The following is a 25,503-nucleotide window of genomic DNA, read 5'->3' as shown; positions in this document are numbered from 1 at the left end:
CTGGGCCTCCCCTCCTCCATCCAGCATCTGTCTCTCACCACCACCCACAGAAGTGACCATTGGTCTCCATTTAGCAAGTATTTACTAAGGGTCTGCCATGTGCCACACACCGTGTTCACACTTGGGGTCATCCGTGAACAAAACAGAGATTCCTGTCCCCGTGGAGCTGACTTCGTAGCAGAGTGAGACAAAACAGTCAACAACGACAACAGCAGAGCGCAGGAGTAAACTGCACTGCGTGTTAAAAGATGTGAAGTACTATGGGAAAGAGACAGGAGAGGAGGAGGGGGGAACTGGGAGGCCAGTGCAGGGGGAAGGGGCAGGTTTCAGCGTTGGGATGCTCAGGTAGGCATCTGCTGGAAGTCAAGGTGAGCTATACTTAGTGGGGGTCAGGGAGGACCCAAGCAGGGGTCTAGCAGATGAGCATTACAGGCAGAGGAAAAAACCTGGCACAAAAGGCTCTGGCGGGGGGCACAGAAGACGTGTTCAAGGAATAGCAAGGAGGTGGGTGAAGCTGAAATGGGGAGAGAAGACAGAGAGGCAAATGGGGCAGAGCATGGGAGCCATGGCAGGGTTTTGAGCAGAGGAGTGACATGAGCGGAATTATATTCTAAAGCCCTGACTGACTGTTGGAAAGAGAGGAGAAGGAGCAAGAGCAGGTGCAGGGACTCCTGGAAGCTACTTAAGAAGCTACTTGAGGGCAGTGGCTCTCAACGTTGCTAGGCCTTGGAATCACCCGGCAGCTGTACAAAACTGAGGCCTGAGTTACAAAGCACTTAATTGGTCCTGGTTGCAGGCTGGGCACTGGGGTTATTCGAGGGTGCCCAGGTGATTTTGATGTGCAGTCCAGGATCACCATGGGAGCTTTTAGAGCACTAAGTAGTTCCAGCGGGCTGCCTTTGCAGCTGGGAAACAGAACACCACAGATAACCCCAACCACTCCATGGCAAAGCTGTGCCAAGAGGCGGTCAGAGATCTCACTACTAGGTGGTGGCCGGACGGGTGCCGCAGACAGTGCGCAAACTGGGATGGGGCTGACTGGAGCCCACCTGGCCCGTTGGACCTTGAGGTTAACCCCATTTTTTGGCTGCATCCAAACATGAGGTGAGAATCCGGCATTCTCCATACCTAAGAGAGCGATTATTTTAATACATCAGGTCAGAATAGAAGGATAAGACTTGAATCTCAGGAAGTGAGTATGTGATGCACTCAACAAACAGCTTCTGAGAATAATAGTGACAGTGTGCCAGGCATTGTGCAAGGAGCTGCTGATAAAAAGATAAGGTCTAGCCATCCTTGCCCAAGCCAAATGGCTCAAAGTGAACACCGTCTAATATTTCAAAATGTGTTATTTGTGGGAAGGCTTTAAATAAGCCAGAGAGGAGGGGGGATTCTTCGGTTGCATATCTGAGCTGTTGGCATTTCTAATTCAGAGGGATGAATAGAACATTATTGTGTTGCATCGGCACAAGTACAGCAGGAAAAAAAAAAGATGCTTGGAGCCGTGAGCCGAACATGAATCAGCAATCTGGTTCTATTGTTCAGAAAATAATCACCATGCTGGGAGTATGGAATTTAAGAATCATGCAGAAATGCCCTTCCCCCCAGCAGGAAACAGGGACTGGCTAAAACATGGCGTCTTGTTTTGGGCTTTCTAAGCTGAAAAGAATGTAAAATACTTGGAGAGGATTTAGTGAAAGCTGATTTGTAAATATGGAAAATACAACCCATAAGAAATGGGAGACAATTTAGACCCAGTGTTGGCAACCTCTCACAGGTGGCACACCAAGGGAGGGTTTCCTCACTCTCAGGAGCAGGAAATAGAGCTGCTTTAGCTTCAATAAATAACGAAAGTTTCTTGAGTTCCTACTATGTGCTGCTGATCACTGTGCTGACTTGCGGGTAGAGGAAGGAGAGTGGTCCCTACCTTTTGAAGACCTTCTAACTCGTGGCCATGGGCAGGGGAGTGTGCAGTACTATAAAGCAGCAGTTCTCAAACTCAAGCATCCATCAGAAGCATTACCTGGAGGGCTTGTTAAAAATTGGACTCCCAGACCCCACCCTCGGTGTTTATGGTTCATTAGGGCTGGGGTAGAAGATAAACATCTGCATTTCTCACTCGTTCCCAAGTGATCTGATTCTGCTTGATCTGAGGACCACACTTTGAGAACCTTGTTCTCAGGAAATAAACACGAGGGGCAGGCGAGGAGGTTCAGCACAGAAGTCCACTAGGAAGGTGCACTCGATTTGTTGGCACTATAGCAGGTACCATTTTTCAACTCTGTTCTCCAGCACATAGCTGACGGGTTTAATTGGCAATGTGCTTCGAATAAAGATGTTGCCACCACCCAAGGAAGGGTGGAAAGAGGCATGGGAAGAGAGTTCTCTGTAGGCCTGAGGAAATCGACCAGGACATAATATGGTAAGGCACACATGTGGGCTCAAAGCAGCAGAGTGGATGGCTGCAGACGTAAGAGGATGACAGTAGGGTGGCCTGTCCCCATTCTCATGCTCATACCCAGGCGCTTTTCTCATGAGCAGAAGTTCTCAGCAAAATCAGGCCTTTTCTAGGTACACTTGCTTGGCCCCAGGTCTAGAGATGGTGAGCAAAGGTGATTCTGCCATGAACCCCCTCCTTGCAAATTGAGAACCACTTTTTCTGCAGGCTCCGTGGTTGTGTCCCTACTTACAGGCAAGCAGAGTGCAAAGCCAAGCCCTTTGAAAATGCAAAACATCCCTCTTATATTGTTTCATTGTCATCTTATTACTATAGCACCTGAGTGTCCCAAATTCAGGAGTGTTCATTTAAAACGCCAGTGGCCTTCAGAGAAGGTAACAGTTCCTCAACAGAACCAGGTACGTTGGCGGGAGTACCTGCCTTCTCACTGGAAACGTTCTAGAGAAGGCTGTGCTGTGTCTGGTCAGGATGGAGTGGGGATGCGTGCCCTGCGTCGAGCGTAGCCTAGCAGGATGGAGACCCAGTACCTCCAACATGTCCCTAAATGGTTTAGGCTGGTGACTCTCAACACGTGGTCCCTGGGAAGTGTAGCCAGATCACCTGGGAGCTGGTTAGAAATGCAGACTCTCCGGTGCCCCCAAAGTAACTGAATCCGAAACTCTGCGGGTGGAGCGCAGCATTCTGTTTTAACAAGCCCCTCCCCCTCCGTGTGTTCACCAAAGTTTGAGAACCGCCAGTTCGGTTTATGCTATAGGTAGCTCTAGCTGGCGCACCACTACCTGTAAGTCAGAAACAGAACAGAACGGAAAAGCAGGCAACCTGCCTTTTATCTGTCTATTGAGGTACTCATGCAAGGGTTCCGACCTGTTGAGCATCCCATGCTCATTTGTCAGAGTTTCACCTAAGAGCTTAAAGTGCTCAGTATCCAGCCAGCTTCTCAGCTATCTTTGGCATCCCCGTGATTCCCAGTGACAGCATGCCTTGTTGCATCCTCTTCTTAGATGATGTAAGGGCTGGGTTCTTTCACTTTTTAGATTCTTCATCACAACCTCTCCATATGATAGGGACTCAGGAAATTATTGAATGATAATCAAACTGATTTATTCCCAGGACTGCCTTAAATCCTGCTAAGACTTCCCTCTGTGTCTCATTTTCTACTCCTCAGTGGTAAACCAGGCAGTCTCACTTAGCCATGTGAAACTTAAAGGTTAAATTATGTGGCCATGTTTTCACAAAGAGTGAGGGGTGAAAGAAGATAATGCAAATCACACCCTTTGATTTCTCACTGATTCCCAAAGCTGGTGCAGCCATGGTTCCCAAACTCTATACCAAGGCATCCCGGGTACCACAGCAAACCACAGAAATACAGTGGGATGTTCTTAATATTTGAAGGAAACCAGCAACAACTGTCAGACACCATGCATATCCTACTGTCAGGCTGTTTGGGCATAATTACTTAATAAACAGAGCATTTAAGTATTTATTTTGACCTGGGGTCACTGTAAAAAAATTTTACTAAAACACTAAGAATGCCATGTCCCAAGAAAGTTGGGAATCTCTGTAATCTCAGTAATAGCATCGCTACCTCCGTGTATACTTTGACTGTACACATTCTGGCAGGATCATACATTCAAACTAGCACATTTAAGGAAATACACATTGTGAATTTAACTTAAATATCAGGGGGAAATGCTGAAAGAAAATTATGACTACATGCACCTTTGAGGGTCTTCTTTCCTTTCTAACTTTCTTGCTCAGATCTACCCATTCCAGCTTCCTGACTAAACCCTTAACCAAAGTTCCTGTGATTTTAAAAAATAATAATAATAACCTAAATTCTGATTTAGTGTCCCAGTCCTTTCTTCATGACTTAAACATAATGGTTTAATTCTTATAAATTTGAACTAATAATTGCTCTGGTGCATTCCTGAAAATTACCTTTAAAACGTTTTGTCGAAAGACAAAATTGAGGCTATGGGTGCTGTACTATGCACCTGGCACCCCCCAGGTATCACTGAATTTGCTGGTCACGTTAGCCAGCAGGACCTTCACCAAGCAGGATCAGACAGAACCAAATGAGGGGGAAATGGAGACTGCACGAAGTTTCTGGAGTCAATTTCTACAGGAACTTTGCAATGTAGCCCCCTCCGCTGCCCCCATTGGCACTGAAGAAATAGTAAACAATTGTAACTATATTTATAATTGAGAATTTTATTTTCACCTTCAAGGAATTTTAGGAGCAAAGCAGTCTTCATAACACTCCCTTAAGATTATTCTTTTTATCCCAGGGGTAAAAATCTGCAAGCAGCTCATTGCAGCTTCCGGAGGCAGCAGAGCACGAGCTCAGATTGGGAGATGCCATTTCCCTGGGACAAGATTGAATTTTTTTGTATTTTTTTTTTTTTTACTGTGCATGATACCTTTATCAAGTGGTCAAGTACTAGAGTCCTTCCTTATGAAGCTGCCCATGGTTGGGAGAGAGAGTGGGTTGTTTGTTGTTGTCTTATTCATCGTCAAACACTTTTTAAAAGTCAATTTAAAAAATCTGCTTCAGCCCTAATGTTTGATTTTCACATTCTCGTTTGTTGTTTTTCATGCATGTGTCTCGGTGAGTCACCTAACCAAAATTATATATTCTGGTGCTTCAGTGTGGTACCCTCATTCCTCAGGAATTGTTTAATTCCCCTGACATGATGAATGTGTTTCCAGTCCTTCATCACACCACACGCGCACACACACACACACACACACACACACACACACGCACACGGGAGCGCTTTATTGAGCTTTTCTTTGGCACGAAGAAGTTACCCTACTCTCCACCAGGTGGCAGTAGAGTCAGTTTTAAGCGCTTGCTTTGGCCAACAGGGCATCTGTTGATTGAAGTTGTTTCTCCTGTTGTGTCAGACATTTCCTCAAACCACCTATCCGCTGTCCTCTTAAGGGACTAGCTTCCATTTCTTGGAAGCACTCAGAGATGATCGTTCACCTGTACGAGACAGTGGCTATGAGGAAAATGTGCTATAAACATAGCAGGTGGCTAAGTTAATCCCTTCAGAGTTGGCCTCATGAAACTTTTACTGACTGGTTTCTTCTTCACTTTCCTATCACCGCATTATTTGCTTAAAAAGTGTTTTATGTTTCACTCACTGTGACAATAAATTAGATGTAGATTTGCAGGGAGCTTTTATGCTTGTTTTCTAGCCCACTCTGACCCCGGGAATCCCATTCCTACAACTGCTGACCTAGTCCTCAAAGAAGGAATCGGATTTTGCTCAGAACCTAGCATGTGAGGGTGGAAAAACACCACCATGTATCACGTGCATTGTCCTACTTACCCCACACGTAACCCTTTGAGGTGGATGATCTAATCCCCATTTTAGGAACACAACTCTTGACCTTTAATATCCCACGTGTCGTTCTGTTGGTAAATGGCAGAGCCAACGCTCTTTCCAATGTTCCGTGGTGACATGCCTGGGAGAGAGATGGAAAAAGAGAGGGGAAGGGGATGGGAAAAAGGGGACAGTGATTTGGCCCAGACATAGGTTAAAATGAAGAGTAGAAAGGAACCCTGGAATGAAATTTTTGAACTTGAATTAAAAGGTGTGGGTGGAGTGGAAGTAAAGGCTAATCATTTTGCTAAGAACAACAACAAAAAAATCTCAGACACAGCAAATTAAGCTCAGTTTCAACCACAGACCCTGGTTGTGTTATCTCCCTCCCTGAAGGCAAAACACTTACAGTGACTGCCGAAAATCTGAAATGAAAATTATAGCTTTGCCGTTCAAAAGTCATTTGCTATTGTCTATAATGTGGGGCTCAAGTCTCCTGCCACACCCAGGGAGGAACTCTGTGCCTTCCCCTCTAAGAAGTGATCCATTTGGATTAACCCCCGGGCCATGTGACAGGCACAGCTCCTACTACTTGTCCACGTCTTTACTTACTAACTCAGAGTCTTATGTGCCTTTTTAACTAACCCCATCCCGTCTAACTCTGCCGCTTTTAATTTTTTTCTCTTACTGATTTTTTGATAGGACGTTCCCAAATAGGGTTAATTTTACAAAGTGTAAAAGGTGGGTCGCAGTGAAATATGATGTGAAAACACTTTGCCTCTGTTCCCTCTATGTGAGTTCTCAACTAATTCCAAGCATCAGAAATTCAATCATTATCAACTCACTGCATTGGGTCCTAAACTTACTGTTAAAATAGAAAAGCCCCAGGGAGGGACGACGGGGGCTGCATCTGTATAGGAAGCTATAGAGTTGGGGTCAAGTTCATGTCTGTGTCCAGCCTTCCTTACCCCCATAACAAGGCTAAATGAACATGAAACGTAACCTTGAAAGGGAAGAAAAATTTTCACAAAAGGTAAAATTCAGCCTTGAAAGAGGAGAATAGCAGGTGAGAGGAGAAACAATGATGGCACCTAGGGAGGTGGCTTCTGTGCTGTCCTTGAGTCTTTAAACCACCTCAGGGAAACTTAAAGTGGAGACCAGATAATAGCCCCAGTTCCCCAACCGTAGGGATGATGGGAGCTGGCCAGGAGATGATGAGATCTTAATAATGACTATCATAATGAAGAACTCTCTCAATCCCTTACATTGGTGTCCTACTCTTATATTTACAAGCACTTTCCGATTCCCTTGGTTCTCACTACAACCCTGGGAGGACAGGAATTGTGATTTCTCTTTACAAATGATGCTCACAGAGTTGAGGAACCTGTCCACAATCCCCGAACTACTGAGCTGAGACTCAAAAACATCTGGAATGATGCCCAGTCCGGGAGTCTTTCCTCCATACCTGGGATTGAACTTGCTCTTTAAAGTGTTTCCCAAATGCAGGGTCAAAGTTTTCATGTAAGTCTCCCCCTCTCTTCCTGTGAGGGGAAGAGGGAGAGAACGGAAAACTCCACTTTCATGTCTGAGAGAGCCACGGCCTCACTGCCCTCCTAGTGTGGTGTGCAGCCCACCTGAGGGGACAGCCATTTGCATATACCCAGCTGTGCTTCCAGATGCCATAGACAGAGCAGTGACAAGGCCAAAGTGGGGACAGGGTGAGGCAAAGGGCTCAGCCCCATCCCAGGAACTCCAGCAGTGACCAATGCCCCACAATACCAAACAGACCTTGTATAAAACAGCTGCCTGCTCCGTAACACGACTTCATGACACAGCCCCAAGCTGTGCCCTCCTCTCGTATAGCAACTTCTAAAATCCCTCTGTGTGGGAAATCCAGAGCATCCAGAGACAAGATTCCTTGTCTCTTCACATTCTCTTGACACCAGGTGAGAAGGTGGGTCTGTCCTTCTCTGAGCACTGTCCTGGTGATAATGGCCTCAGGCCAGAATTCGTAATAACCTAACACTTGGGCATCTGACCTCTTAAAATGAGCCAAGAGAATTGTTACGAAAGTTCCCTGCCCACAGCCCCAGCGCAGTCATGGCTACCTTGGGCTGCTTCCTCCTGAGACAGCCAAGGAAAAGAAACTAAGGAAGATAGTCTGGAAAGGCCACAAAACACCCTCCTCAGAAAAGGGCGATGTTGAGGTGTGAGCGGAAGCAGCGTTTCAGATTCAGTGTACAGATGGTATAAACAGTGATTCACTCTGTCTGGATGGAAAGGTTTTTCAAGGGATCATTTTTACAGATGTCCCTTCAATGCTGCAGTTTCTATGGGACAAAAGGAAACACGAGGGGACAAAGGTGAGCAGTCTGGAGTTCTGTAAGAAGGAGTTGAGGTATTCTCTCCGGTACTAGTCTAGCCTTGTGATCTTGCATACTGAGACAGGAAAATAGCAATGATCCCACCCAAAGAGGTGCCACCAAAGGGGTCAGCCCCCTGAACACTCCTCTTGCACTCTGCGGGAGGGCTGTCTTTCTCAAATGGGGTCACTGCCTTAAGAACCTTCCTTGGCTCCCAATTTCCCACAGGATAAAGTCCAAATTCCATAGCAAGCCTTTCTAGACCCCTCACCATCTGGCCTCAAACCACATTTACAGTGTCATTCTTGGTCACTTCCTGCCCCCCAGTCATATTCCCTGTGCTCTTTTGTTGCTCCCAAGCCAGGCTTTCCATTCCCTGCCTGGAAGAAAACCTGGCTCATTTTTTCAAAGCCAAGTTCAGTTGTCACCATTGGGATCCCTCATACAGGTAGAATTAATCACCTGTTCCTTGACGCTCCAAACACATCTTTCATCCCTCTTGCTCAGCTCCTCTGCCCCTGCGTCACAGGCTGGCTTCCTCACCCAAGCCCCACAGGGGTGGGCTGCAGGCTAATCCATCGTGAATGACCCAGAGCCTTCGGGGCTGGTCTCTGATGGGTGAATGGGCAGCTCCAGACTACATCCTTGGGTTGGAAGAATCCTCTTCAGCCTCCAGCCTTGCTCCTGAGAAACCCCTCTTTCTTCCACCCACAAAGGGATCTGCTTACACTTAATTGTTCCTCTTCTCTGTGCTCCCCACCAAAACCAGCTCTTGTGTCTCCTTTCCATTCTATTCACTGGATTATATTTGCATCAACTCACGTCTTTTCTATTAGATATTTGCATTTTAATAATGATCAAAGTTGTAGCCAAAGCTTAATGTGGTGTCTGTGAATGGGTTTTACATGTGAGAGCTGTCTGTGAACTCCCCCGAAAATATATGCCAAATCATTTGCTTGTTTCTAAGGGGAGGGGGCTGTAACTTTCATTACATTCCTTGAGGAGTCTACACCCCCCATAGTTGAGATCCAACTGAGCTAAAGAATGAAGCTTTAGAGGAGAATTTGAAGGTGGATCCTAGACCAGATCTTTAACTTATCCCTAGAGCCATTTCACACAGGGCGCCTGCTTTATTGCAGTGTAAAGATGCTGGTCTTCTCAAGGGAGGCTCGATATACCCTGAGAACAAACAGCAGCCCAAGGTAAGGAGAGTGTGCTCCTCTGTGCAGCTGCCCCTGCTTGTGAGACGTGCGTCTCTTTTAGACCTCAGAGCACAAAAGGGCCTCAGCAGTTTGCAGCTGCATCTCTTCACCTGTCCTTGGCCCACTGGACACACCTGAACTCTCCTGCACGTGACAGCTTCTCACATATTTGAAGACCACTATCTACCTTTCATGTGACTCTTCCCTCTTCTAGGTTTCCTTCAGCGTTTCCTTGAGATATATTTTCCACCATCCAGGACATTCTATGTGAGATGTTTCTCCTAAAATGTAGCAGCCCACATGTGGGCCGGCCCTTGTCCTACAGGCCACATTTCCGGCCCTGCAGCCCGGTGATGGCCTTCGAGATAGTAGCAGCAGCCACCGCTCACGGCGGGTTGCATGGAGCCCAATGTCTTCAAAGTCCCTGATCCTATTTCCTAAGTGTTGATAATAATTTCCTTTACTTTTCAGTTTCAGAGTACTCAATAACAACTTCCCCCTCAGTTGGATTTTTAAAATAAAAATGCATTTTATGTGTTTGAGAGGTGAATGCTCACTTTCCCACTCCTCCAGGGGGAATGAGCTTACCCAAGGGACACGGCATTGCACTGAGAACAGGCGGAATGGGCAGAGGAAGGCTTTGCCTGCATGCAGCTCAGTACCGCTCCCTGGAACATGGCATCTGTGACCTGTATTTTTAGCTGCTATTTCACAGCCGGCTTATCAAACGGATTGTAAATCCCCAAGGGCAGAGAGCCCCCCTTAACCTGCCTGCATCCGTAGTGTCTATCCCAGTGTTACATGCTCATTACATTCATCTCCGTGTCTTGCTATTTCTACCTCCTAAATGTCACTTGAGCCCCTCGCCCTCTCACCATCTCTGCCGCCACCTGCCGTGGCCATCTAACTGGCCTGCTTTCCACCCACCAGCCACTGCGAGGCTTTAAAAACTCAAACTGCTTCAAACCTGCGAAATGTAAAGGAGTTGCCCAGTTTTTCTGTACGAGGCTCATTTCTCTCAGAGTAGTCCTTGGGCCATCGGAGCACAAAGATGAGAACAAAGGATTAAATTATAACCTGGGGAGATGCCTATTTAAAAGAAAGGCCTCCACTCAGAAGCCTTCCCAGATAAACTCAGGTAGAAATGACCTCTCCTTCCAGGCTCCTGCCATGGCTCTGGAAAGGACCATGTCTGGATTTCCCCTCCTCAGGACAGAGCACTCTGTTGACACCTATGGTGTATTATAGGATGACCAGAAAATGAGGCCCTGGGATACCTGTCTACTCCAGAGGATTCTTAGAGGCTTTCCTGGAATCGCATTTAAAACTCGAGAGCTCATTGAAGGAAAATAGTACTAAATACTACTAAATACTAAGTAATAACCAATACTAAAATACGATGGTAATAGTAATACTTGTATACTATTAATGCTATTGTAATAGTATTAATAATACTATTGCTATAATATAGTAATACTAAAATACTAGAGTACTAAATCTTACTATGGTTGAAGAAAAATAATGCTAAATCGAAAAATCAGTACTAAATTTTGTGGTGATAACACTATTCCTAAATACTTAATAAGATTTTTTTCCTGTTCCTAGATATTTACTGCTTCACACACAATACTTTCCTGTTGTTCAAATGCCTATTCAACTGGGATTTTGAAAATGAAGATATTTTTAAACCAATGGCATAGCAAGAACATACTGGGATTTTTGTAGCTTTACCTTTTAGATGATGAAAAGAATACAAAACTATTCTGACACATTTGTGTTTTTTTTCTTTTTTTTCTTTTTTCTTTTCTTTTTTTTTTCTTTTTTTGTCTTGATGTTGTATTTTAATATAGGTATTATCAGTAAGGATTCTTTGGGTTGCAAGTGACAGAAACTTGACTCAAACTAGCTTATGTAGAAAGGGAAATGTGTTGCTCAGGGTGTCCAAGGAAGGGCTGAGTAGCCAAACCTGTGGAGGGGCAGGAGGGGATACAGCCAGGCCTCAGGAAGAACTGAAAGCACCACATTCCGTTTTCACTTCACGTTCTCTGCCAGACTGATCCTCTCACCTTCAGATGGGCTTTGTCCAGGTGCTGAAAGACCTGGCCTCAAACAGTCTTAGAGCTTTAACTTGTGATAAATTCTTCCCCTGGAGAGCAACTAAATAATATCTCTCCCTCCCTCCCTCCTTCCCTTTATGTTTGTCTCTCCAAGTATCCTGAATAAGCATCTTATTAGCCCACCTAATAAACCAGTCCGGCCAGAGGTAGGGCACTGTGGTTGGCCCAGCTTGATCCATGTTCCCCATCCTTTCCAGAACATTCAGGAGCAATGTCCTGTGAAAACCTGGCAGCTTCTGTGGGTTGGGAGGGGAGGTCAATGGCAGCATAGTTTCAAAGAAGAGCAGCAGAGTCAGGACAGGCACTACTGTGGGTATGACCTGTGCTTTTACCATAGGGCACCTCGAAATCTGGTCCCTCTCACTCAAAATGCATCTGGGCAGATAAGTTGGATGGGACAGAGGGCTTGTGGCTGGTGGCCCTTGAAAAGCTCATCAGTAGCAAGAATGCGTTTTCCTAGTAGTTGATGTTCGTCTCCTCTATCAGATGCCAATTCAGGTAGCTCACACTGTGTCGTATCAGCTTCATTCATTTTATTTTATTGGTTGTTCAACATATGTTGTTGAGTACCTGTTATGTATCTGGTACTCTGCTCAATGTGGAAGATATAAAAATGAGAAAGTCCCTGCCATAAAGAGGTGACAGCCTACTGGGAAAGACAGCATGTAAACATGTCATTTCCACAGGATGAGACAAGAACTGTGGTCGAGGTGTGAATTCATTGCTGCAGTAGTAGTGTGTAGACAGCATGAATGCCATGTGTAAATCTGTGTTGGAAACATAACCCACATACTTCCTTTTCTCCAACCAGTTATTTAACATCGAGATGGTTCCTCCCCTGTCCCATGGCTCTCATGTGCGTAGTACGTTATAGATTGCCCAGCACTTTCACTCATAACATGTTTAACCTCAGCCTTGTGAAATAAGTAGAGCAAGTATTAGTTTCCTCATTTTACACTGAAGAAATGGAGATTCCAGTACTTTAGGTTACTTGTCATGGTCCCACAGCCAGTACATGACAGCATTGGCCCTTGAACCCATGCCATGGGCTTCGGTGCTACTCCTAAGCCAACATGCTGCCACTATCTACCACTGGACACAGAAAAGACCACCCTCCAGGAAAAGAAACCCACTCCTCATCTATCCCCAGCAATATGCTGAAGGACTCTGACCTGAGTTCATCAGCCACCTGTGTCCATCCGTGTCATCCACCGTACACATCCTTCAGCATTCTTTCCCCAGTCAGGGTGCCTCTGGTCACTGACGCCCACCGGGCCTCCTTGCTCAGTCCAAGGGCCAAGTCTGTCTGTTGCTCTTGGATTTCACTGAGGTAGTGGTGAGGAAGAGGAGTTCAGCTCTGACAGTGGAAAAGTCATAAGTGGGCAGATGGAAATATGGATTCAGTTCTCTGGAGCAGTGAGTCTAAGACTTTAAAGTGCACACAAATCACCCAAGGATCTTGTCCAAATGCAGATTCTGATCGAAGTGGGACCCAAATTTTCTATTTCTGAGAAGCTCTCAGGCAATGCTGAGATTGCTGGTCTATAGACCATACTTTGAGAAGCAAGGATCTAGAATAAAGATGCTAATACATCTTAGCCACTCTTGGGGAAAAAAGCAAGTCAGTGGGCTGGTAGCTTTCTTGAAAACCTGAGATGGAAAAACGTGACCTCGAAAAAAATATTATTTTAAAAACATATTTATAGAAGGAATCCTGAGATGAAAATTGAGAAGTCTTGTAAACTCACACTTATCACATAGCCCACCTATGCTTCAGTATCCCCAGTTCTGAGCTGAGAGTAACAAATCTTGCCTCAAACTAATTAATGCACATGGTACTATTTGGAACAACACATTATGGAAAATGCAGGTTATAATCTGTGGTATTTTTTCTTTGTAGGAGATGTCAGTGAAGAAAAGGATCCAGAATGATTACTAACCTATGACTCCCAACAGTATGACAGGTATCTATATATTTTTAATTTTCTTTGTGTGTCTTTATTTTTGTTCCACCTGAAGTGAAATTTAAGCTTCCTAAAGACAAACTTGAGAGTCTTAGCAACAATTATTTCCAAACCCATAAGTGTTATTAAACCCTGTAACTATATCCCTGCAAATGTGCTTCCATCTTCTGCAGAATTATGAGAGATGCCATCACCAGACAGATGGAGAGGAAATGATTACTCATGGTGAAAAACTAGTTTTTAACCATCATAAGATCACCATTGTACACTAAATATGTGTACTCTTTGCAGTCATTTAGATTAAGATAACAAACGGTTGTGCATACTTAGTGACCACAGAGTCTATGTATGTTCCCCAAAGTGGGCTGTTTATTCCTTTGGGCAGTAGAGTCAAAATGTAATATGATTAGATCACATAAGATACAAGTGAGCTATAAAACTCTTAGCAAGGGTCTAAGGAGAGACAAAATAACCCCTGGAGGAATATACGGTTGCAATAGCACAAATTCTTTGTGCAACACATAGCATGGGGGTTGCACACTCAAAGGGCCCAGGGGCCGGGGCAGATTACACAACCAGACAGATGACTGCAAAGGGTGGGTATAAGGAAAAACAAATAAAACTGGAAAACTTGGGTTCTTCCTGAAGGGAAGCTATTCCCCAACCTAGGCAATCACTGATAAGAAGGAATGAAATTCTGTGTGTTCAGAAATTTCTAATTTTCAAGAGAAATCGAGATTGTAAATGAAATATCCTAATTTTTAAATGTTAACAATGAACTTATAAAAATATCAAAGACTCAAGGGCCAGTCAAAATATGTCTGCTGACAGGAATCAATCCATACTCTGTGAGTTTGTGACCTTGGCTATACATCTTCCAGCCTAGCACCAAGAGCATGACTATCCTTTTGGTTACCATGGCAGCAGAGCAGGTCCCCATAGATCTCTGTGTGTCATGGATGCAGCCTGACCTTTGATAATCTGTTCATGTCTCCTTCCCACACTATGATGAACTAAATGTTCAGGACATTTCCCCCAAGAATCCATTCTCCAGTATACCTGAGAAACTGAAGCAACTGAAATTGGCCCCTCAGCCTTCTGAAAGTTTGGAAGCCTCTCAACGACCATAAACATTATCTCTCCTGGCATCATTGCCTGGCCTCTCTTCCCACCCATGCTCAAGCTCCTGATGTAGCAAAAAGATAGAGTGCTTGGGCGAACCAGAATGATTCACACCTGTAAGAAGTGAGGGCTTCAGAATCACATCTCATCTTCTCTCCATCTTATTTCATGTTAACAGGCACCAAAAGGCACCCACTCCCATTTCTATTCTGCTGCCAACTAGGCCGAATTTTCCTCCTCTTAAATCTCACACCTTCTACGTCATAGACATGCTCATTCAACCTTAGCTACAGCCTCCAAGATTCTACTGGAAGGAGAGGGATCTCAGTCGAAAGAACGTTGGCAATGTAAGTCTTTGTAGGCACATGCAGGAGTGAGCACACAGAAATCAGGCAACAGGTAGCCACTGCAAAACCAAGGTCTCCCTCTCCAATAAAGGGCAGTGTGAGATCCAGTGCTACACAACAGTGGCTCTATACTCCATGATAATATGCCCACCTGAAAAAGCTTCCAAAAAGTTCTAGACTCAAAGAACATACCCTGAGACATATGAAAATGGCAAAACTTGGTGTAAAAATGAGTAATAAAATGGTCTTTGCTTGCCATGAGGATTAGTTCTAGATAGAGCACACGACTGACCGTCCATCCCAGGCCCCTCTAGATCAGGGGCCAGCATTTTTTTTAAGAGCCAGTGAATAGATATTTCTGGCTTTGCAGCCCATATGGCGTCTGTCGCAACTACTCAATTCTACTGTTGTAGCATGAAAAGCCACAGGCTATGTGTAAACAAATGGGCTTGGCTGTGTTTTAGTAAAACTTTACTTACAAGACAGGCAGCAGGTCAGCGCTGGCCCACAGACTGTAGTTTGTGGACCCTTGTTCTGAGTCCCAGTGGTCCAGGAAGTTGTCTTCTAGCTCTAGACCGTCCTACTGTTGGCAGAACCCCCAAGGCTGAGTCAACTCGAGGGCTGAGCTATCCAGACTCACAAGCTAGCTTCTCTGCCCATCTTGTAGAAGCCGGGACGCTTTCCTCGCAGGCTGAACTGGAACCCCAATGCCTCCTAGTTAAGGAGGGAACTTTCACTTCCAGCATTTGCTTCATAGTAGAGAAACTAATCGTAGTTCTACTTTCAAAAGGAACCTTCTTCATACACATATATGTTCAGTATATGTTAATGGGCTTAGATGAGAAAATCATTACTTTAAGCACCCTCGTTTGTGTGTAAAATAAAACAATGTCCTTTTCTCTCTCTCTCTCACTCTCTCTCTCTCTCTCTCTCTCTCTCTCTCTCCCCCCCCCTCTCTTTTACTATGGGCTCGGGCTCAGTAGCACAATAGGGTACCTATAGTTAACAATAATTATTGTCAAAATAACTAGAAAAGAATGGAACTGGGATGTTCCTAACGCAAAGAAATGATAAATGCTTGAAGTGATGGATATCCTAGTTACCTTGATTTGATCACTGCACATTGTATGCTTATATCAAAATTTCATGTGTTTCTCATAAATATGTACAACTATGATTTATCCATAAAATTTTTTTAAAAGACACCAAAAAGAAGACCATAATAAAGTTGTAAGCCATCAGAACTGTTTGCTCTAAGAACATAATTTAAAGAACAAATAAACACATTTTCTCTTTGAAAAACATAGTAGGTAATATCACTGTTATGCAATACAGGAAATCAATTAACCTTTAAGAAAAGAAAATCATTTTTTAAATGAGCAGGAGTTGAGAACATTGAAACTATTTTCCTAAAATGAAACAGGCCAGCATTTCAGATAAAGGAGGTATGTTTTTGTAGGCTCTTTCAGCCACAATGCTTATTAAATTTATGTATTTTGCACTAACACAAATGAAAAATTGTTTATTTTCTGTAGTTATTTAATATCAGTTACAATGGAGTCAGATCTTGCCAAAATTTTCTCATTTCTTTACCCCACCTAATTTGAAATTAGGACTGTATGATATCACTCGTTGAGATATACTGATTCTTAAAGAGGAAAGTAAAAAAAGTGCCATAATACCATATTTTATTAATCTGCAATTAAGCACCATTTCCTAGGTAATCTGAAGGAAATTGTGCTGACATTTATGACATCATAATGAGCTCTATTTTGAATAAAACTATGATTCACAGCATAGGGGAATTCATTCTAAGATATGAATATGAATTCTAAGTTTTAAATACCAAAGTTAGAGGTTTTCACCCTGGCTGAACAGGAAACTAAGATCTCAAACTCTAACTATCCCAGAAGAGACAGAAACAAGGATCTATTATGCTTGCACTGAACCTAGCTTTATGAAGTTAGGATGTGGCAAAAAGTTAGCAAAGTATTTGATGTTTTCGTTGAAACTGGGCCTCCAGTAATTTTAAGTCACACTATTATGAATCCTTTAATGTGAATAATATATTCCTCATTCATTTATTTAACTTGGATTTCTTCTTTGTGACTCGCCTGTTCGTTTCACTTCTGTATTTGGTGTTTGTCTTTTTCTTTAGCAAGACATTATTATTGGGAGTATCCTTGGTACCAAGGGAGGGATGCTTGCAAGGATAGACAAGAGCTTTCAGTTGTTACCCCAATATTTTCTGCCATGTGATCTTTGCACTATTTCTTGTCTGCTTATTTTGGGAGGGGCTCATTTGTTAAGCAAAATTAAGAACAATATAGGTTTTTTAAAAATTTTACATTTCCCTTGTTACTCCTGAGGTTATTTTTTACGTGTTTATTGGCCACTTGCATTTCTTCATCTGCAATTTGCTCTTTCATATTTATTGCTCATTTGCCCATTATGATCTTTGTCTTTTTCTCATTATTTGTAGAACCTGTTTATATGTTAAGGATATTAACTAAGCAAGTCACTTAATCTCTCTAGATCTTGGGATTCCTTATCTACTAAATGAGAAAATGAGACTAGTTCATTCCTAGTTCCCCTTTTACTTTTAAAATTAGATTATCTATACTTCGATTTTAAATATTTATAAATTGCATTTTCATAAAGTAAGGCATACATATTAATGGTTGGGTATAAAGTGAAAGCAGACTCTGGAGCAATATATTTAGTGTTTTGAGATATCCTACATTTAAGTAGGGCAAACTCAGTATTTTTTTGTAAAGCCCATGTTGTTTTTCAGGTGTTCCTTAGGCTTACAACTGCTTCCTCATGGCTATTTCATTCCTTCACAAATAGAATCACAGCGGTGCATATATCCTACAACCTATGTAGAATAGCTTTTCATGGTGTCAGAGGTTATTAACAAAATAATGACGCCACTCAAAGATAACTAATGTTAACAGTGTACATATTGTCAACGTTTCCCATTGTCAACAAACACTCTTCTTCAAAAGGATTTTGTTCTTGGCTACTTAGTAATCCATCATATGGTGACATGGCCCCTGATTGTTAGTCTAGTAACACAATATTATTATAAATAACATATGATGAGTATATATTTATTGAATATACATTGATATGTTGAATATATAATTAACAGCCTTGTACATAATTTTGTACATCTCTAATTATTTCCTCAGGATAAATTCTGCTAAATAAAAGGAAATGCTGGATCAAAGAGACTGAAAAGCTTTAAAAACTTCTTCTGTTGCCAAATTGTAACCAGATTATTGGATCCATTGAGACACCCACCAGCAACGCAGCCTCCATTTAATCATATGCCCTCCAGATGTACAGTTTTGTGGCAGTTAGTCTATTTTTTTTGAGGAGGCAATTTATTAGGCAAAATTTTTGCACACATTTTCAAAACTTTACATTTTTCGTATTGATAATGAATTTGATTACACACATACACTGATTGGCCACTTAAACTTCATATTTTGTAGCTTACCTATTTGTTAAACTTTTCTACTGTGGTGTTTGTCTTTTTCTTGTGATTTAGATATTAAGGAATTAATTCATCGTCTATTATAAATGTTACAAGTATTTCTCCCAATTTAGAATATGTGTCATTTCTTTGTGTATGGTAATATTTGATCTTTTTAAAATATTTCTTATTTTGAAATAATTTTATACTTAAAGGAAAGTTGCAATATTTATGTAAAGAAATCCCAGAATCTTCAAATGTTAACATTGTATCACATTTGCTTTAATCTTTTCCCTCTCTCCTCCTATTTCTATCTAACTTTTATTTTGAACCATTTACAAATAAATTTTAAACTTGATACTGTGGCATTTTCAGACATACAAAAAGTTTTTAGCTTATATATAGTGAGTTCTATTTAACGTGTCATTTCATGATTTATTTCTTTGTTGTCCAACTTAGAAATATCTTCTGGTAAGTGCTGAAGGAAAGAGATCGATGGATTCTTTAGGATGAATTAGCACTTTTATTTCAACTTGTAGTTCTTTTTAATCAGACACAGGAATGACTTGGAGATTTTCTCAACAACACCCTCTCATACTTACCCTTTGTGCACCAACCACCCACCCAAAGCACCCTTGCCCTAGCCTTTGGGGAAGGGAGCGCAAAACCTGACAGCGGTGGACGTCCTTCTGTCCCTCCTCCCAACATCAGGACTGCAGAGGAGGTAACAGAAGCCAAGGGAGACCAGCAGCCAGGGTGCCAACATGGCCCTGCACTTCCCTTTCCACCTTGCTCCGGAGCAGGGAGGCTTTAGATTGATGTATTCGCTCCTGGCATAATTATTCTGAAGGGGAATCTGGAAGCTTATTTCACTTTCTTCTGAATTCCTGTTTCCCCAGATGTGACCAAAAATAAAGTGTGGCCTTGGATTCCATAGAGCCGTCTATAGACATTACAAATGTTGCCGTGAATAGTTTAGCAGAAAGAAAAATACAGACTTGCTCAAAGAGCTAGCTCCACTGTTCATTGAGCCCCAATTACAAAAAAGAACGTGATTTTATTTTCTGGATATTTAACCACACAATGCAATGGGGGCCTTTTTGCTCCCCCCGCCCCCACTCCTTGGCATGGTGTCACTCCTAAAAGAAATAAAAATCTCACTGCAAGTAGGCTAGAAAGGAAACAGCAGTCTTCCCCAAAATGCCTTGAGGGCAGAAGGGAAGCTATTGCACACACATCACACAAAAAGTCCCTAAATTCATCCTCGAACATCTCTCACCACAGATCCACTTTTCACAGTCACTGCTGAAACCTCATGTCCTCTTCCCCCTGTCTCCACAGAGGCCAAAAACCTCGGGTGTCGCCTGCACACACAGCCTCCCCTCCCTGCCCCAGTCAGCATCCAGATCCTTCTTCCCCTCCCTCTTCTCCCCTACTGCCACCCGGTGGCCCCACCTGTCATCTTTCAAGATCATGAGCCTCTTCTGTCCACCTCCCCTGTTTGTATCTTCTTCTAAAACCCCACTCAGCAAAATAAACAGATCATCTTTGGGAACCCACTCACCTTGGAAAACACAGATGGGCAAAGCCATAAATGTTTATAATTTTACATTTTTTCCCTGTCACACACAGATTGATAGGAGAGAGTGAAAACCACTCCCTGGCATCCATCTAGCCTGGGGATGAGAGGAGACAGGCACCTCAGTTCCAGATTTTCTCCAGTTCCCACATGACAAGGGGAAAATCAAGAAACCACAAAAAAGAGAGTTTCTCCTGCAGCTAACATATCACCCTTTTCTTTAAAACAAAAGTAAATCCTTCCTTTATCCTCAGAAAATAGAAGGGACAATGACCCTTCCTATAACACGACTGGGTAAAGGATGCTGGGCTTTGCTGTATAGTCCGGCTAAAGAAGGACTGGCCCTCCTGGACTCTGTCTCTGTCCTTCTCCTATCCCTCCTCTGTAACTTCCTGAACTTCCTCTGGAAGAGGCTCTTCCTACAGAATAGTAGGGGCTTTCTGAAAATTACCAAATTAATAAAATCTCACCAAACCCAGTCAGATTAGCAAAAACTTTCCCTCAAGTTTCCTGGGGGACTCTTAGACAATTATTTCTAGAACAACTTCAGTTTCCAAATTTGACCTGCAGCCAGGTGATCAGGAAGTTGAAAATGTCAAAAGGACAAGGCTTTATGGAGAGTAAAAGATGGGAGCAGAAAAGTGAAGAAAAATATTTATTTGTTCCTCAACAATTCCTATATTCCTCCTGGAAGGCACCCTTTACAATGTTTGCTTCTTCTCCTACCCCAACATCTTGCCCCATTGTCCCCACGCCCTGCCCCACCTCCACCATCACCGCCATCACCACCATCATCATCATCACACCACCTCCACTGCAGTCACTGCTCCTCACATCATTACGACCATCATCACCATTCTGACAAACTCATCTCAACCTCCTTCGAGCCGGCTGTACCCAAGGATTGCCCAGCACACCTTTCCCTGGCCTCTGCCTACAGTCACAAGTAACAACCGTCACCTAACAGGGTTCTGTTATGTCGGGTTACATCTTCCTCTCTATTCTCCCAAATGCCACCAAAGTCCACAGCAGTTGCACATATGTAGGTGCTAGGTCCTTTTAAAAAAATTGAAAATAATTTTCCAACCAAAAATGTTCATAATGAATATATGGTGTTATTTTGCTTACAATGAGCCAAGAGTTATTTTTATATGGCACCACCACCTGCCACCATTGCCAACTGAAAAGTCCCAGGCTCTTGTTTTATCCATCTTTGCTTTTCTTTCAAGTCTAGGCTAGGATGACATTTTCACTCTGGAATTTGGCAGTGTTTTAAAAAGGAAACTAGTGTGGAACGCCAACTCCCCAAGCCTGCTGCAGAGTGCAGACACATTCTTGTCTTGGTGCTGGAATTGAACTGAGGCATTTTCTCTAAGGCTCAGACTTTACACATTGGCAAGCTAAAGCCAACATGGGGAAGTGACTTGCCCAAGGTCACTATAGAAGACTATGGAGTATTTGGACCATCAGTTCCCAAAGCTTGGGAAACTTTGGGTTAAATGACTTCAAATATGATTATGTTGTTTTTTTAATTTTTTTTTGTCCTTAACTCAAGTTCTTAGTCTTTATCATGTTAATGTGCATACTGTATCTCTAAAGAAGGTGTATTAGGCAGTCTTCCCTCACCCTTTACTTTACTTTTTTTTTTACTTTACTAATAGTAAACCGAGACCAAATTAATAAAATCTCACCGAATTCAGTCAGATTAGCAAAAACCTTCCCTCAAAACTCCTAGGGACTCTTAGACAATTGCTCCCAGAACAACTTCAGTTTCCAAATTTGCAGCCAGATGATCAGGAAGTTGATCCCCCTCTGTTGTAGAGGACCTAACCTTGTCCTGCTCAAACTTGTCCTGCCCATTAGAGTCACCCTGGGAAGTTTGTAAAATCCTGATGCACTTGACCTCCTACAGCAGTTAAATCAGAATCTCTAGGTGGGGACCCAAGACTCAGTATTCTTTTAAAACTCTCCAGGTAACTCTAAAATACAACCCATTCTGAGCACCAGGATCTGGACACAGTGGTCTCAGCCCTGCCTGCCCACTGCAGTCACCTGGTGACCCAACAAAAAACACCAATGTCTGCGCCGCATCCCTAGAGAGTCCAATCGAGTGGGTCTAGGGTGGAACCCCCAGCTCCTCAAGTGATTCTAATGTGCATCCAGTGTTGAAAAAAGAGCTGTTGATCTCAAACTTGGTGGTAAGTGTCAGAATCACTGGGAAATTTAGTTAAAATAAGAAAAGCTCTAGGCCGGGCGCGGTGGCTCACGCCTGTAATCCTAGCACTCTGGGAGGCCGAGGCGGGCAGATTGTTTGAGCTCAGGAGTTCGAGACCAGCCTGAGCAAGAGCAAGACCTCGTCTCTACCAAAAATAGAAAGAAATTAATTGGACAGCTAAAAATATATAGAAAAAATTAGCCGGGCATGGTGGCGCATGCCTGTAGTCCCAGCTACCCAGGAGGCTGAGGCAGGAGGATCGCTTGAGCCCAGGAGTTTGAGGTTGCTGTGAGCTAGGCTGATGCTATGGCACTCTAGCCAGGGCAACAGAGTGACACTCTGTCTCAAAAAAAAAAAAAAAAAAGAAAAGCTCTAGCCTACCATCTTACCTAATCATGACAGATGCCTGGGCTTCTTGTGCCTAATTAGCTCTCTAGATGATTCTGACACACACAGAAGTTTGAGAATCGCTTATGTAGTGGGGTTTTTCCTCCCATTGGACATATTTTGGAAAATGTTAGTTGGGACATCTGAGTACTTACAAAAAACATCCAAAATATTACCCTCTAATTCAGGCCTAACCTGGCCAACCTGGCAAACTGAGAAGTAATTAATGAGGCTTTACTCCCACTGACTGTGTGGGTGATGTTATTACTTTTGCCCACGAATGACAGACCCACAGGTCCTGAGACCCTGCATTTAGCCACTGGACACCTTCACTGATCTAAATGGGCCTGCAGAGCAGCAACCTCTCCAGTGCAAGTGATCAAAAAGCCCTTCAGGAATGCACTCCAAGGCCAGTGTTTTTCATTGAAGAAATGGAGCAGTCATGAGGAAATTCGTTTCTCTGTCCCACAGTGATTTTATAGGCATCCAGCTTAGAATGCTATTCTGTGCTTTTCTTAGGGTAGTTTTTAGTCATGTGGTGCTTTTGGATATAGGAGGATGGATTTTTTTATTTATTCATTTTTAATTTTTTAAAAATAAATTAAGTGATTTCCATTTGGGGGCCTCAAGAGAAGGTAGCTCTCTGGTGAGCAGCCCCCACAGAGTTATGGCTCTCAGCCTGGACTACATGTCTGAATCACTTGGGGCTCTTTTAAAAATCCCAATGCTGAAAATGCTGAGCTTTTCTCAAAGAATAGTGGTGAGAATGTAAGATTTATACAAATCGCTTAACACAGTCTGGAACACTGGGGCACAACACAGAATAGCCACGATGAGGGAGCACGTGGAATACACTAGGTATTCACTGAATGTTAATTTAGTTGTAAGAAAACAGCCAATAGAATTACTGTAATACAATGGGAAAAAAACAGATGAAAATGAGTATTTTTTTTAAGAAGCAGGTAGGCTTAAATTTTTATAGTTTTGCTTAGCCCATCCCAATAATTCCTGTTTTCTCTTCAGTGTCAGCTCAAATTTAGCACCCTAGTTAGGATTTCCTTAAAGAATTTTCTGTACAGTTTAAGGATTTTTCTTTTTCTGAAAAATAAGAGAGAGACAAGAAATGCCTTTGTTATTCTTTATTATTTTATGGAAAGATATGCTTAATGAAGTAGTAATCTAAATATAAGATTTGAAGCAAACAATTCATGTAAAAGGAAGTAGACAATTTTTCATACAATCTCTTCCTTTCTGCAATCCCAGATAAAATAAGCATCTTATTATTTTTTTTTTTTACTTAATTTTTTTTATTTCAAAATATTAAGGGGGTACAAATATTTTGTTACATGGATACCTTTTATAAGGCTTAAGTCAGGGCTTTTAGTGTGCCCATCACCAAAGTCATGTTCATTGTACCTGATAGGTAGGTTTTTATACCTCCCCCCTTCCCCTCCTTCCCACTTCTTGATTTCCAATGACCTTTACATTTCTTTGTGCCTATCAATTAGCTCCCAATTATTAGAGAGTGCACATGGTGTTTGTTTTTCCATTCCTGAGACATTTCATTTAAGATAATGGTCTCCAATTCCATCCAAGTTGCTGCAAAAGACATTATTTCATTCCTTTTTATGGCTGAGTAGTACTCCATGGTATATATTTGCTACATTTTCTTAATCCATTCATGAATTGATGGGCACTTAGGTTGATTCTATATCTTTGCGATTGTGAATTGTGCTGCAATAAACATTTGAGTGCAGGTGTCTTTTTGATTAAATGACTTCTTCTCTTTTGAGTAGATACCCAGCAGTGGGATTGCTGGGTCAACTGATAGGTCTGCACTTACTTCTTTGAGGAATTTCCATACTGTTTTCCATAGAGATTTTGCTAATTTGCAGTCCCACTAACAGTGTATAAGTGTTTCTTTCTCTCTGCATCCATGCCAGAACCTATTGTTTTGGGACTTTTTAATAATCGCCATTCTGACATGGGTAAGGTGATATCTCATTGTGATTTTAATTTGCATTTCTCTGATGATTAGTGATGTTTAGCATTTCTTCATATGTTTTTTGACCATTTGTCTATCTTCTTTTGAAAAACTTCTGTTCATGTCTTTTGTCCACTTTTTAATGGAGGAGTTTGATTTTTTTTCTTGCTGATTTGTTTGAGTTCATTGTAGAATCTGGATATTAGCCCTTTGTTGGATGTATAATTTGCAAATACTTTCTACCATTTTGTCGGTTGTCTGTTTACTCTGTCGATTATTTCTTTTACTGTGCAGAAGCTTTTTAATTTAATCAAGTCCCATTTATTTATTTTTGTTGTTACCATATTTGTCTTTGGGGTCTTAGTCATAAATTATTTGCCTAGGCCAATGTCTAGAAGAGTTTTTCCTACATTTTCATTTAGGATTTTTATGATTTCATGCCTTACATTTAAGTCTTTTGGATAAAAGACTTGTATTAATTTTTGTATATAGTGAGAGATAGGTGTCCTGTTTCATTCTTCTACATGTGGCTATCCAGTTTTCCCAGCACCATTTATTGAATAGGGTTTCCTTTCCCCAGTGTATGTTGTTATCTGCTTTGTCAAAGATCAGTGGGTTGTAGGTAGATGGTTTTATTACTATATCTGGGTTCTCTATTCTGTTCTATTGATCTATGTATCTAATTTGATACCAGTGCCATGCTGTTTTGGTTACTATAGCCTTGTAGTATAATTTGAAGTCTTATAATGTGATGCTTCCAGATTTGTTCTTTTTGCTTAAGAATGCTTTGGCTATTTGGGCTCTTTTTCAGTTCCAAATTATTCATAGAATTATTTTTTCTAGATCTATGAAATATGATACTAGTTTTTTGACAGAGATTGCATTGAATCTGTAAATCACTTTGGGCAGTATGGACATTTTAACAATGTTGATTCTACCAATCCATGAGCAT

General features: G+C 42.3%; 1 protein-coding gene across 2 annotated transcripts in view; it reads left to right on the top strand.

The window, feature by feature from the left end:
• The window catches only part of THRB (thyroid hormone receptor, beta), a 312,929-nt gene that overhangs the window by 202,717 nt on the left and 84,709 nt on the right, over window positions 1-25,503 (top strand). For both annotated transcript variants that reach the window (XM_012644577.1, XM_012644578.1), the window contains one exon: window positions 13,373-13,436. In XM_012644577.1, coding sequence (XP_012500031.1) covers window positions 13,415-13,436 — 22 coding nt within the window. In that variant the 5' untranslated portion in view covers window positions 13,373-13,414. The remainder of the gene's footprint in view (window positions 1-13,372; window positions 13,437-25,503) is intronic.

The sequence above is a fragment of the Propithecus coquereli genome, unplaced genomic scaffold (genome assembly GCF_000956105.1).
Source record: "Propithecus coquereli isolate 6110/MARCELLA unplaced genomic scaffold, Pcoq_1.0 Scaffold214, whole genome shotgun sequence".
Classification (NCBI taxonomy): domain Eukaryota; kingdom Metazoa; phylum Chordata; class Mammalia; order Primates; family Indriidae; genus Propithecus; species Propithecus coquereli.
Note: the sequence above shows the minus strand (reverse complement) of the source record. Positions and strands in the feature narration are given on the sequence as shown.